Source organism: Amblyraja radiata, chromosome 18 (genome assembly GCF_010909765.2).
Source record: "Amblyraja radiata isolate CabotCenter1 chromosome 18, sAmbRad1.1.pri, whole genome shotgun sequence".
NCBI classification, from domain to species: domain Eukaryota; kingdom Metazoa; phylum Chordata; class Chondrichthyes; order Rajiformes; family Rajidae; genus Amblyraja; species Amblyraja radiata.
Genome location: NC_045973.1, coordinates 26,636,216 through 26,651,027, shown reverse-complemented (window position 1 = coordinate 26,651,027; position 14,812 = coordinate 26,636,216). Strand labels below are relative to the sequence as shown.

At 48.6% G+C, this 14,812-nt stretch overlaps 2 protein-coding genes across 3 annotated transcripts; one reads left to right on the top strand and one right to left on the bottom strand.

The window, feature by feature from the left end:
• Positions 1–5,248: 5,248 nt before the first annotated feature.
• On the top strand, positions 5,249–6,868 carry LOC116983281 (histone H1x). The gene has a single exon (XM_033036966.1). It carries the CDS (start codon positions 5,410–5,412, stop codon positions 5,935–5,937), a length of 528 nt encoding a protein of 175 aa, XP_032892857.1. The 5' UTR covers positions 5,249–5,409; the 3' UTR covers positions 5,938–6,868.
• A 6,319-nt stretch (positions 6,869–13,187) lies between these two features.
• Positions 13,188–14,481, bottom strand: LOC116983280 (histone H2A). Of its 2 annotated transcripts, none has more exons than XM_033036965.1 (2): positions 14,354–14,481; positions 13,188–14,322 (listed from the first exon to the last, which is right to left on the bottom strand). In XM_033036965.1, exon 2 carries the CDS (start codon positions 14,231–14,233, stop codon positions 13,853–13,855), a length of 381 nt encoding a protein of 126 aa, XP_032892856.1. In that variant the 5' UTR covers positions 14,234–14,322; positions 14,354–14,481; the 3' UTR covers positions 13,188–13,852. The 2 variants fall into 2 exon arrangements, with proteins under 2 accessions (XP_032892856.1, XP_032892855.1); XM_033036964.1 differs by having other exon boundaries at positions 13,188–14,296; positions 14,342–14,463.
• Between the last annotated feature and the right edge of the window lie 331 nt (positions 14,482–14,812).

Sequence of the window (14,812 nt, the reverse complement as noted above, 5' to 3'; positions counted from 1 at the left end):
CCTCAGATATGGGGCTCAAAACTTCTCACAATGTTCCAAATGTGGCCTCACCAGCGCCTTATAAAGCCTCAGCATTAGATACTTGCTTTAATATTCTAGTCCTCTCGAAATGAATGCTAACATTGCATTTATCTTCCCTACTACCGACAACATCAAAGTTAACCTTTTGAGAAGTCTGTGCCAACACTCCCTAGTCCCTTTGCACCTCCAGCAAATGGGACTGGCCAAATATGCTATGGTCGGCATGAGCAATGTGGGCCAAAGGGCCTATGTCTATAAAGAAGGGTAATAAAGGCTGGACACACAGGAGACACAGGGAATTGCAGATGTTGGAATCCTGAGTAACACACAAAGTGTAACTCAGCAGTCGGGCAGCATGTCTGGAGGAAATGGACAGGCAATGTTTTGGGTTTGGACCCATCTCCAATCATGGGAAATGGGCAAGGTCTTAAATAAATATTTTGCATCTGTAGCTGGTGAGTTCAGGGGAGGGAGTCATAGAGTCATACAGCACGGAAACAGGCTATTCAGCCCAACTCGTCCATGCCGACAAAATGCCCCATCTATGCTAGTGATATCCTGGATGTTGTCCAGCTGGAAAGAATGCAGAGAAAATTTACGAGGATGTTGCCAGAACGAGGGCCTGAGCTACAGGGAGAGGTTGCGCAGGCTAGGACTTTATTCCTTCGAGAACTGGAGGATGAGGGGTGATCCTCTAGAGGTGGATAAGATCATGAGAGATAAATTAAGTTTTTTACCCATGGTAGGGCAAGCAAGAACCAGAGGTATAGGTTTAAGGTGAGGGGTGATTCAATGGGAACCAGAGCGACAACCTTTTTTTTACAATGGGTGGTAGGTATGTGGAATGGGCTTCCAGGGGTGGTAGTTGAGGCAGGTACGATCACAAAATGTAAAACATATTTGGATAAGTACATGGATAAGATAGGTTTAGAGAGATAATGGGTTGGGGCGGGAGATTGCAACCTTCACGTGGTCCGCCCTGTTTCGACGAATGCAATCAACCTGGCGTTGATTGCATTCAACCTTATCAAATAAGATCAAATAGAACAAGTTGTCCAACAACTTTAGGCTGTGCACGCCATACGCAAGAAGAAGAGAGATACGGCTCAAACATAGGAAGGTGGAACTAGTGTAGATAGCTAGGATTCTACGGACCATATCAAGTTATAAAAGAGGTGGTTTAGTTTAGTTTAGAGATACAACACAGAAACAGGCCCTTCGGCCCAGCGGGTCCGCGCCGACCAGCGATTCCTGCACATTAACTCTATCCCACGCCCACTAGGAACAAATTTTACATTTACCAAGCCAATTAACATACACACCTATACGTCTTTGGAGTATGGGAGGAAACTGAAGCTCTCGGAGAAAACCCACGCAGGTCTCGGGGAGAACATGCAAACTCCGTACAGACAGCAACCATAGTCGGGATCGAACCCAGGTCTCCGGCTCTGCATTCGCTGCAAGGCAGCAACTCTACCGCTGCGCCACTTTGACCGGTGGTATTGGAGGTCAAAACAGAAAGCTGGATAAATCCCCATGGATCTGACCAGGTGTGGCCTTGGATGTTCTGGGAAGGAAGGGAGGAGATTGCTTGAGCCTTGGCAGAGATTTATGTATTTTTGTTAACCGCAGTTGAGGTACCGGAAGACTGGGGGGTGGCTAACATGCCTTTATTTAAGAAGAGCAGTATGGAGAAGCCAGGGAATGACAGGCCAATGAGCCTGACATCGGTGGTGGGAACATTATTAGGCTAGATTCTGAGGGACAGAATTTATTTACATTTGGAAAGGTGTGCACTGAGTTGTCATGGCTTGCCTTCAGCAGCCGAGGTAATGTTTTAGTTTTAGTTTTAGAGATACAACGCAGAAACATGCTGTTCGGCCCACCGAGTCCGCACTGACCAGCAATCCCCGCACACGAACACTATCCTACATAACATGGATAATTTACAATTTTACCAAAGCCAAGTAATTGAATTGAATTGAATACTTTATTGTCACATGTGACAAGTCACAGTGAAATTCTTTGCTTGCATACCCAAGGTATGCAAATATTCGCCCATAAAGGGTGTTTACAAAGTTACAGATACCCCCCCTGCTCTAGTTTCCCCTTTGTTCTTCCCCCATCTCCTCCCTCCCCCCACGCCAGGTCCTCCATTGTTCTTCCACTCATTCACGGCGATCCACCCTTTGTTCCTTCCCTCAGCAGCGACATCCTCACTTCCACATGTTCGTCATTGGTCAGGGCGATCACCGACCTCTCCACTAACGCTGCCGGGTCCTCTCTGGAACCCAGGCCCCAGCCGCCGGCTTGGTCGACCTATGAAGCTCTACCTCCAACCCGTGAAGCCAGGCCTCTGCGGCTCCACCGCTGACTCGCGAGGCTCCTGCCTCGGCTTCTCAGCGGCACTTCCTCATATGTCAGGCTGTTATTCATTGGCTACAGCTCGGCGTTTAATACGATCATCCCCTCCAAGCTGGTTACCAAGCTCTCAGATCTGGGTCTCTGCGCATCCCCCTGCAATTGGATCCTCGACTTCCTCATTCACAGACCACAGTCTGTCCGTATTGGCGGAAATGTGTCATCCTCGATAACAATCAGCACGGGAGCACCTCAAGGCTGCGTGCTCAGCCCCCTGCTGTACTCACTCTATACTCATGACTGCGTAACCGGACATAGTGCGAACTCCATCATCAAGTTCGCCGACTACACCACTGTTGTGCGACGAATCACTGATGGTGACGAGTCAGAGTATAGAACTGAGATCGACCAATTGACCAAATGGTGCCAGCACAATAACCTGGCTCTCAACACCAGCAAAACCAAAGAACTGATTGTGTATTTTGGAAGGGGTAGGATAGGGACCCACAATCCCGTTTATATCAACGGGACGATGGTGGAAAGGGTCAAGAACTTCAAATTCTTGGGCGTGCATATTTCTGAAGATCTTTCCTGGTCCCAGCACACTGATGCAATTATAAAGAAAGCACATCAGCGCCTCTAATTCCTGAGAAGATTACGGAAAGTCGGTATGTCAAAGAGGATTCTCTCGAACTTCTACAGGTGCATAGTAGAGAGCATACTGACTGGTTGCATCGTGGCTTGGTTCAGCAACTTGAGTGTCCAGGAGCGGAAAAGAATGCAGAAAGTTGTAACCACTGCCCAGTCCATCATCGGCTCTGACCTCCCCACCATCGAAGGGATCTATCGCAGTCGCTGCCTCAAAAAGGCTGCCAGCATCATCAAGGACCCACACCATCCTGGCCACACACTCATCTCTCCGCTGCCATCAGGTAGAAGGTACAAAAGCCTGAAATCTGTAACATCCAGGTTCATGAACAGCTTCTTCTCCACAGCCATCAGGCTATTAAACTCACCATCAAACAAACTCTGAACTATAACAGCCTATTGCACTTTATCTGTTGATTTATGTGTATATATATGGTCTATACTATATAGACACACTGAACTGTTCTGTATTTATGCTTACTATATTCTGTTGTGCTGCAGCAAGCAAGAATTTCATTGTCCTATCTGGGACACATGACAATAAACTCTCTTGACTTGACTTGACTTCCGGAAGGCAAAGTAATCAACAAACTGTCTTTGGAGTGTAAGAGGAAACCAGGGCATCCGGAGAAAACCCATGCGGTTACGAGAACGTACGAGACAGCACCCATAGTTAGGATCGATCCCGGTCGCTATTGCTGTAAAGCAACAGCTCTACTGCTGCGTCACCGTGCTGCCCTATGGATACAAGAGATGGGAGTTCATGTTACAGTTCTACAAAACATTGGTTAGGTTGCACTTAGAACACAATGTGCAGTTCTGGTCAGCGCACTACAAGAAAGATGTGGTTCCGGTGGAGAGAGTGTCAAGGAGATTCAGCAGGAGAAGATGGACAGGTGATATTTTGGGTCAGAACCAATGATTTTTGGTCAGAACCCTTCTTCAGACTGATTGTTAGGAGAGGTGGGAGGGAAGAAGGCTGGAAGAGTGGAGGGCCAGGACAAAGCCTGGCAAGTATTAAGTGGACACAGATGGGGGAGGGAGGGTGGCATGATAGGCAGATGGTTGAACAAAGGCCAGAGATGAGAAGACAGGTGTGACCTAAAAGGATTGAAGAATTACGAATTGTGAAGCTCGAGGAAGGAATGTAGGGTGGAGAGACTCAGCGGATCAGGCAGCATTTGGGGAGGGAAATGGACAGATGACGTTCTGGATCTGAAGAAGGGTCGGCGTGCGAAACGTCACCAGTCCATCTCCCTCCATAGATGCTGCATGACCCACTGAGTTGCTCCAGCACAGAGGGATACGGAATTAATACAGGCAAGTGGGCATTAATGTCGTGCAAATGCGAGCCTTCAGTGTAGATAGGTGTGAGGCGATGGGTCGAAGGGCCGGTTTACCAGCATTTTCTGTTTTTTAAATTTCAGACTTTCTGCAACCAACTGCAAGTCTTCAAACCTGAAACATTAACGCCTTTTATTTCCTCACTGCTGTCTGGGTATTCGTAGCACTTTAAAACATATTATTTCAGATTTGAAGCATTTTGCAATGTATTCCTTTAAGCCATTTTAAAGATTCCGAAATTTGAGCTGGCTTCGCAGACGTGGAATAATAAAGCTTTGTTCTGCTTCCCTACAATCTGTGGCGACGTACAGATTAGTATATTCAATTATTTTTTTCCATTCTTTTGTATCTCTGTGGTGTCAGGTTGGATTGTTGGTCTGAAATTACGATGCAAGAACCAGCGCTGCAATCCCTCTCGCAGCCGCGCGGGGGAGCGCGCTGTGTTAGTTGCAACGAATTAAAATGAAATTTATTATAAGATTTTGCATCCCAGGACAGTAACTGTGACCCTGATGGACAATGCACCTCTCCTTTAAATTATACTGCTGCATTTATTAGGCTGGGAGCCGCGGAAGGATCCTAAATCCTCTCTCAAAGTGACAGCCCCTATCTCTGGACGTCTGCTGTGCGTGGGGAGCCGGTGTTAGTTGGGGATTATTTTAACTTTAGAATTCGCAAATCCGCTTCTCTCCCGATGCATTCGCAGGAAAACAGCCCGGGCTGTCACCCTGTCTCACTCCCGGTGAAATCCGAGCCAAGGTTCGGGAGGGAATCCGCATGAAAGGCGATGCAAGAAACACAAGTTAAAGCTGAATCTTGTCCTAGCTGTTGATGTTCTCATTTACGTTCGCTGCGAGCGCTCAAATAAGCATCTGCGCAAGGATTTACTCGGAGGCAGTCGCTGTACAGCGTTGAAGTGTGTAGCGATCGCTGCATTCTTCTCGTTGCAAGCCAGTCGTTTTGCAACAGTATATATTTTTTGCAATTGATATTTAGATTGCAATTTGCGTGCCAAACAGTCGACTTTGAAAGAGAATGGCTTCGGAAATGGAATCGCTGCCCGTGGCTGCAAGCGAAGAGGAGGAGGAGGAAGAGGAGGAGAAGAGTTTAGACAAAAAGCCGGGCTCGAAGAAGAAGAAGAAGAAGAATCAGCAGGGCAAATACAGCGCGTTGCTGGTGGATATCGTGCAGAAACTGGGTGCTCGCAACGGCTCCTCGCTCGCCATCATCTTTAAAGAAGCCAAGAACGTGCCCTGGTTTGACAAACAAAACGGTCGCATCTACCTGCGCTACGCGCTGCGGGCTCTGGTGACGAACGGAACCCTCAATCAGTTGAGAGGGAGAGGAGCCAACGGCTCTTTCAAGCTGACCAAGAAAGGGGAGAACGCACAGGCGGCCAAGAAGAAATCGTCGGCCTCGGGCAGCACCACCAGATCGGCCAAGAAAAGCAGCAAGAAGCCAGAGAGCAGGAAGCCCCAAAAGAGCAGCCCTGCAAAGAGCAGCGGTTCCAGCAAAAGTAAGAAGGGCATGGCGTCGAAGAAATCCAAATCCAAGAAGGCTTAAAAAGACTCATCTTCGCTCGTTTTTTTTCAATCTGACATTTTTTATTTTGTTGTTCAAACCTTTTGGGTTTTGGTTAGGTTTTTCTTTTGTAGCGTTGAAAAGGGTCGGTCAGTTTAAACCGAGAACGTGGATTTTTTTTTTCCTTTTTTGCAATGTTTAAATGACATTCCATTTGCAAATTTCTTGTTTTGAGGATTGTTTTTTTTTTGTTTTACGTTTGCATTTTTAAATTTTTTGTATTGATCATGCAAGCAAGTCGTTTTCGGGAGGAGTAAGCCTCTGTTTCATGGAAGCGGGAACTCTGCACAAAATAACTGATTTGTTGCAGAGCCTCATTTTATTTAGGTTTAAAAATCAGGAAAGTGGTTTGACGTCCTTAGAAATTTAAAAAAAAAAAGCAGAAAAGTTATTTCCCAAGTTGCAACTTTTGTGTTGTTTCTGTAGGGGGTATTTTTGTTTTTAAAATTACATTTGTATTTTTTAATAGCGGTGTTTGCAGATTTCCTCGGCAATTTCGCCCTTGGTAACAGTTTCAGCCAATCACCGCGCAGCAAGCAAAGTTGCAACATTCTAGGCGGGAACGCGGCCTGCACGCTGATTGGCTGTTGCATTTAATTCGCTACTTTAAATTGTTTTTATTTGTAATTATATTTGCTGTGAAGCTTCCGACTGGTTTATGACATAAAAAAAGATAAATGGATATCTCCCCCTCCCTCTCGCCCCTTTGGCGGAGGGTCTTGTGCAAGGCGCCGGGTTCAAGTCAGCTGCCCGTTTCCCTCTCACCCCGGGCAACGGGCCCCCGCCCCAGCCCCCGCTGCCTTGCCAAGATTCCGTCAGCAAGTATTGAAGTTGGACATATTAATGGTGTAACCGTGTAAACATGTGCGATTGACGGAGCAAAAAATGCTTTAAATAAATGTTTCAAAGAACAGCCGGACTCGTCAACCGCCCGAGTTTGGGATTTAATCGGGTGACGTTTTGTTGAATCAATGTTGAGCAGTTACTTGCGTGTTATTTTTTATCTGGTCTCTGCTTTGTTGAGTCACACAGCATGGAAATAGGCCCTTTACCCCAACCCGTCCATGGCTAACCAAGATGCCTCTAACATCCCTCTGAACCTTGGAGACACAAGGAACTGCAAATTCTGGAACCTTGCTAGGAACACAAAATGCTGGAATAACTCAGCAGGTTAGGCAGCATCTCTGGAGAACATGAATAGGAGATGTTTTGGGTCAGGATCTTTCTTCAGAGAAAGTTTAGAGGGAAGATAGATACGAAACTCAGCGGGTCAGGCAGCATCTCGAGAAAAGGAATAGGTGACATTTCGGGTCAAGAACCGTCATCAGACCAATTCCTTATCTCCAGAGCTACCTGTTCCTTTACTCCAATAGGCATTTTGTGCCTATCTTCAGTGTAAACCAGCATCTGCAGTTCCTTTTTACAAAATTTAGAGGGATATGGGCCAAATGCAGGCAATTGAGACTAGCTTAGATGGTTGGTCAGCAAGGATGAGTTGTGCTGAAGGGCCTGCTTCCATGCTATGTGGCTCAATGACAATTTGTGGAGGCAGAGGAATGTTGGATGTTTTAGGCCGACACCCTGCAAGACAGGGAGTGTAGAGACCGGGGTAGAGAGGTGAGAGGGAGGGTGACGCAAGGGAGCATCGGGAACATGTTTCCTGCCTCCAGCGTGTCCAAACCCTTAACAATCTTATATGTTTCAATATGATCCCCTCTCATCCTAAATTCCAGCGTGTACAAGCCCAGCCGCTCCATTCTCTCAGCATATGACAGTCCCGCTATCCCGGGAATTAACCTTGTGAACCTACGCTGCACTCCCTCAATAGCAAGAATGTCCTTCCTCAAATTTGGAGACCAAAACTGCACACAATACTCCAGGTGTGGTCTCACTGGGGCCCTGTACAACTGCAGAAGGACCCCTGCTCCTATAGGGGGGTTGCACGTAAGGTCATCGGGTCAAAGGGCGTGACGCACGGAGCAGCTCAATCCATGTGGAGGACATGGCTGCCTCGGCATACACTTAACATACGGGACGCGTACCTTCTTACCTGTTAAAAACCGGTAAATATTTGTGGGTACTGTCATTGAAAGCGGGAAGGTTTGCTCTGAACCTGAGCACCAACGTGTAAGCGGCCGAAGGAGCGCATCCCTCAGGACAGCCCCCACTCGCCCCCCGGGGTCAGCGCTGTCCGGCCAGGGCCGCCCTCCGCCCCGTCTCCCCCTGTGGGCCGCACTGTCACGGGGCTGTGGGTCGGCAGCGCTCACACACTGGGCCGGGGCGGATCCAGAATGTGGCTCCAGGCAACGTCAGCTGCAGCAGAGTTGGGGGAGGTCTGCTCACTCCGCCCACCCTGCGGCACCCCGACCTCTTCCTCCCTCCCCCACTTGTGAATCTACGCTGCACTCCCTCAATAGCAAGAACGTCCTTCCTCAAATTTGTCCGCGGGTGTGCAACCAGTCCGGATGCTGGGCCAGAAGAAGGGCCCGCTGTGCTGACAGCCATAGTAAATGCTTACCTGCAGTTCACCGCTTGTCCTCCAGTTGCCGTTGCATGGCAACAGTACGGGTCACGAGTCGTGACCTCAACTCCGTGCAACCTCCCTATACTCAACTACTCTTGTTATGAAGGCCAACATGCCATTAACTTTCTTTGTTTGCTTCGCCATGTTTTGGCACAATTTCCACGTCCAAAGTCCAGTCGGCCTGCGCATTTGGTTTACTGGAGCAGTTCCCGATCCAGGACAGACTCCTAAACACTGTCAGTGACTGCTTCCACCACCCACCCTGACAGTGAGTCCCAGGTACTCACCACTCCCCCAGATCCCATCTGAATCCCCCTAAACCTACATACATCCTTCAGTTAGTTGTACCCAGCCCTGCTGCCGGGGGGAACTCCAGCTGTACCCCTCAGACTGTTACACACCTCAATCCGCCTCTGTGCCAGGGAGATCAGACCCATCCTCTCCGCTCATTCCTTGTAACTGAGCCACTCCATCTCAGGCAACATCCTGGTCAATCTCCCCACACCCTCTCCAGCGCTCTCGCATGCTTCCTGTAGTGTGACCACAACTGCAGCCCCACTCCCAGCCGAAGGGCCCGTTCCCAAGCTGTATTCTCGCTCAGGACTGCCACCTGCTGCCGGTATCTGGGAGGTGCAGTGTCACAGGATGTACCAGTGGTTTAGTTCCACAGGGAGCATTCACCGAGTGCAGTCCCTGGTCACACCATTTCCACAAGTCCGGTGGGTCTACATCGACATGGCTATTCTGCCAAACACTTGCGCCCGGTCAGCCAGATCTTTTTTGTTAACCACTTTTAAGTCCCTTTCCCATACTTACCTTTCTGTCCTGGGCCACTGAGTTCTTCAGCACTTGGTGTCGTGTTCAAGGATGGTGTGTTGCCTCTCCAGTGTCAGGGTCAAGGAGACACACAAAGTGCTGGAGTAACTTTGCGAGTCAGGCAACATCTGTGGAGAACATGGCTAGGTGACATTTTGAGTCGGGGCAGCAGCAGGAATTTTGTGTCTCCAATAGGGCAGCACACTGATGCAACGGGTGGAGCCACTGCCTCATATAGTGTGAGAGACCCGGGTTTGATCCTGACCTCGGATGCTGTCTGTGGAGTTTGCACGTTCTCCCTGGGTCTGTGCACCTGTCTCCAGGTGCTCTAGTTTCCTCCCACATCCCAAAGACTTGTAGGTTAATTGACCTCTGTAAATTGCCCCAAGTTAAGGAATGGATGAGAATTAGTGTGAACGGGTGATCGCTGGTTGGCGTGGACTCGGTGGACTGAACAGCTTGTCTCCGTTCAGTCCCTCTGAATTAAACTAAAAACAACCATCCTCTCTCTTCATGTGTAGAAAGGAACTTCAAATGCTGGTTTATACATAAGAGTACCAAAGGAGTACAGGCAGGATCTCTGGAGAAAGTATGAAGTGTCCTGATCCAAACTGTCATCCATCCTTTTTCTCCAGAGATGCTGCCTGACCCACTGTGAATACAGGGGGTACATGAAATTAGAAAAATCAACATTCATACCGCTGGGTTGTAAGCTGCCGAAGCAAAATACGAGGTACTTTTCCGCCAATATACGTGTGGCCCAGGACAGAAAGGTCAGTGTGGGAATGGGAAGGCGAGTTAAAATGTTTGGCAACTGGGAGATCACATAAGTCAAGGTGGATGGACAGCTTGTGTGGCCAAGAGATGACACCAACAGTCGCTCTGGTATAAGACAGAGGACCTTCAGCACCTCCTCTCACTGTCTGCTGGGGGAGAGGTCACCCTGGATCCCGTCAGGTGAGTGGGTGGTGCCTGATGCCCTGTAGGGGGTGGTGACAGACTGGGCTGTAAAAGGGTTTGTTCCATGTGAAAAGCACGTCGGTCAGTTTCAATCAGTTTATGTTGCCACGGTGGGGGTCTGATACAAGAGGCACTGCCTCAGAAAGGCAGCCAGTATCATGAGAGACCCACGACACACTGAGCAGCTGGGACTTTGTCTTATACGACAGCTCTGGAGGGTGGGGAGGTTGTTTGATATTGGTACTAGTCTATTAGTGTCCCATACTGAGATAACATGGGAAACTTCTGATTGCGTACTATCCAGTCAAATTCTACTGTACATAAGTACAATCAGGGCAAACACATGTACAACAGTAAAAACAAGGAACTGCAGATGGTGGTTTACTCAGAGTGAAGGAGGGTCCTGACCCGAAACATCACCTATCCAAAGTTCTCCAGAGATGCTGCCTGACCCACTGAATTATTCCAGCACTTTGTGTCACACAAGTTCAGAAAGAGAAGAAAATACCAGAGTACAGAATATGGTGTTAGAGTTATAGAGAAAAGTGCAAGGTCCTCAATGAGGCAGGTTGGAAGATTGGGACTGCACACTAGCTTATGGGAGGACAGTTCATTAGTCTAATAACAGCAGGGAAGCAGCTGTTCCTGAGTCTGGAGGTATTGGCTTTCATGCTTTTGTGTCTTCTGCCCGATGGGAGAAGAGGGAATGACCGGGGTGTGCGTGGTCCTTGATTTTGTTGACTGTTTTCCCAGAGGCAGCGCGAGGCGTAGATGGAGTCAACGGTGGGGAGTCTGGTCTGGTCGATGGACTCAGCTACATCTACAACTCTGATTTACTAGGATGTTACCCAGGACAGAGGCTTCAAGCCTGAGGAGAGACCGGAGCAGCAGAAGCCGAGAGATATCTCGCATGACGAGAGACTTCCCTCGGAGATGCCCTCGGATAATGGAGAATAGTTTAACCTGGCAACATGATTGGTATGGACATTGTGGGCCAAAGGGTCTGTCCCTGTGCCATTTGATGAGGAGAAGGGAAAGGAGATGGACAGAATCGAGGAGGGGAGGGGGGGGGGGGAAGGTTAAAATCAGGAACACGATGCCGTGGGGGGAGTGGGGGAGGCAGAGACTCACAACAATCAAGCACCTAGATAAGTAAAGATGCAAAGGGCTGGAGGTCAGGCTATGTGGGTGGAGAACATGGATGGCGACTTTTCTGTTGGCTATTTCTTTGGAAACAAAATGTGGCGTTTGGCATATCCGTGTTCTCCAGACTTGCTGCTCAGCCCGCAGGGCTAGTCTAGCACTGTCTTGTTTTGTAAACCAGCATCTGCAGTTCCTCGTGTCTAACATCTAGACAACCCCCTGAGCCACCGTGTGACAAAGCAACTGATTGGTGGAGGCAGGTACTCTGTGGGCAGCAGGGACACGATGGGCCAAAGGGCCTGGGTCTGCTGCATCTCTAAGCAGTTTTACCATTCAGGAAGGTCAGACACATCTAGGTCCGTCTCAACATCGAAGATGTTGACCTGACCATATCTCTGGCGTCTCCTCTTTTTTCCCCCGACCTCCCCCTCCCCCCATTCCATATGCTCATCTCCCACCCCGGCATCCCACCTTTCCCCTTTCTACCCCCTCACCCATATCACAATTCCTCTGACTTTTTCACTTCTCTCCTTATCTGACACCTTTTGTCTCCTTCTTACTTCCAGGCTTTGTCACTTACTCCACCCATTTGCCTCTCACCCCCCACCTGTATCCACCTATCACTCACCTGGCTTTGTCCCGCCCCACCTCTCTTTTCCAGCTTCCTCCCCCCTACATCAGTCTGAAGATGGGTCCCAACCTGAAATGTCAGCTGTCGGTTACATCCACAGATGCTGCCTGACCTGCTGCGTTCCTCCTGCACTTTTCAGCATCTGCAGTTCTTTGCGTGTCCACTTCATGACCTCAACTCTTCAACTCCACTTTATTCTAAAACGGTCGCCCAGCTGGATACAGAAGGGACCAAAGATCATAGAGCAGGGACTGGGGATAATCTTAGCACCAATAACACAGGATGCCATTTGGCCCATTGAAACCATGCCAACCTTTCACAAGCCCACTCCTTCCCATTGGCCCGTGACCCACCGTTAAAATATATTTGGACATGTTTGGATAGGAAGGGTTGAGCGGGATATACGCTAAATGCAGGAAAAGGGGACTACCCCAAAATGCCAAGTTGGACAAGGTGGGCCGTAGGACTCGTTTCCATCGGGAAGAAGGTACAGGAGCCTGAAAACCGTGACCTTCAGGTTCAGGAACTGCTTCTTCCCAGCAATCATCAGGCTCTTGAACACTGCACAACACTAACCTCAGCAACTGTGATCTTCTATGGACTGTCTTTGGTTGTACAATAGACATCAGTTCTCGCACTAATTTTAAGGTTATTAATTAATTGACATATTAGATTATTATTAGATAGTTATGTGTGTGATTGTGTTTACTGGCCTGTTAAGCTGCAGCATGTAAGAGTTTCATTACTCCCTTGTCGGCACCCATGGCAATTAAACTTTTGAGACCTATAGGTGAACCATCGGTGTTGTGTTCAAAGAGCATGTAAACAGGCGAGTTACTCCAGTATTTTGTCTCTATCTTTGGTGTGAACCAGCATCTGCAGTTCCTTCCTACACATGTAAGTAGGTCCTTCTGCCTTGTTGACAATGAGACGTGTTGTCTCATGTCAATCCTTCACGAACCCCACTTTTATACATTCTCCAATGGAAATCTTTAAAATAATGATTGACCTAATAGCACGAAGGCTGTTGTGTGTAGCTCCACGCCTCGAATGGTTATTCCACACACGGTGTCCCGCGGTCCGGAAGGCTTTTTTTACGGTCGAATGCGTCCCTTCCCACTTTCTACAATCCGTCCAGAAGACAAAACACGAAAGCAATTCAAAACATTCATTAAATTTTATTTCAGTTATTCCACCTCACAAAAGTAAAAGTGCTCAAACGACGCGACGGCAGTGCTAAATCTACAGATACAACGTCTCACGATCCCACGGTTAAATTAAAAACACACTGGGATAGCAGATAAAAAGCGAAATTATCGAAAACAAAACTCTTCAGGTTAAAGACAGGTGACAGAGAGAGGAACTATCACACAACGCCGGTCCCAGGGTCGCAGACTGATCTCCCGAGCGCGCAGTTGGATGTAATTCCGGAACAAAATGTGTTAGGAATTCGCGCCCCCGTTTTCTCCCCAAACAAAAATAACTACAACATTCCTTGCAAGTTAAAGTCCAAAACACAAAAGGTGGACACTTTCACTCGCGCAGGCACACACACGCGAGAGGGCGGCTCACACACATTGCTCACACACATTTTCCGGCCATAAATCCTTTGTCTTTTTTCCCTGCGTCTGTATTAGGCAGAGAATTCACCGGTTATATCAACGGTACAATGGAAACGATGGAGATTGAGGTCGGTGATGTTTTCAGTTGGATTTACTCTTCTCCCCCTCCTCCCCAATTATGTATTACCTCCCCTCCCTTCCCCCTCAAAGAAAAATCAGTTGGTCAAAAAACATTCGCAAAACAAATATGCTCGTATTGCCTCATTTTTTGGAAGTCTGGGTTTTCTTGGGCAACAGCACGGCTTGGATGTTAGGCAGTACGCCTCCCTGCGCGATGGTCACCCCTCCAAGCAGCTTGTTGAGCTCCTCGTCATTCCGGATGGCAAGTTGGAGGTGACGAGGGATGATCCTGGTCTTCTTATTGTCCCGGGCCGCGTTGCCGGCCAATTCTAGAATCTCAGCCGACAGGTACTCGAGCACGGCTGCCAAGTACACCGGTGCCCCGGCTCCCACTCGCTCGGCGTAGTTGCCTTTCCGCAGCAGGCGGTGGACGCGGCCGACCGGGAACTGCAAGCCAGCCCGAGAAGATCGGGACTTGGCTTTAGCCCGTGCCTTGCCGCCGGTCTTACCTCTGCCAGACATGTTTCGTTGTTTTACAATTGACTCGCCTGCTCGATACAATTTAGCCGCCGCCGATCACAATGTAACCGATGGTCGGTTTCAGCAACAATGTAACGCCCACTTGTCGGTTTCAGCAACAATGTAACGCCCACTTGTCGGTTTCGGCAACAATGTAACGCCCGCGCGCCGCCGCTACAATGTAACAAACATGCCGCCGACCTCAGGTTCCAGAACCGCATTTACTCCGCCCCCTAAGCGTCACCGCATATTAATAACACGCGCGCGTCACTCTCTGCCCTGCGATTGGTCCGCCGCAGGTCAGGTAACTCTTTCATTGGACCTAATTTGGATCCTTCATTTGCATACTGCTGCAACGCCAACAACAGGCTCCCCGAGGCTCCTTGGCTGAGACTGGCATGGGTGGGGCGTGTTGCAGGGACACCATCTGTTCATCTTGCGTATTAAGACAATGGTTCAATGCTTCTTTTATTCTCACGTGTACCAAGGTACAGTGAAATTGTTTTTTTAGCATACAGATCAGGAAGATTATTGCCGTACATAAATACACAATGCATCGAAATAGTCCACTGAGTCCATTCC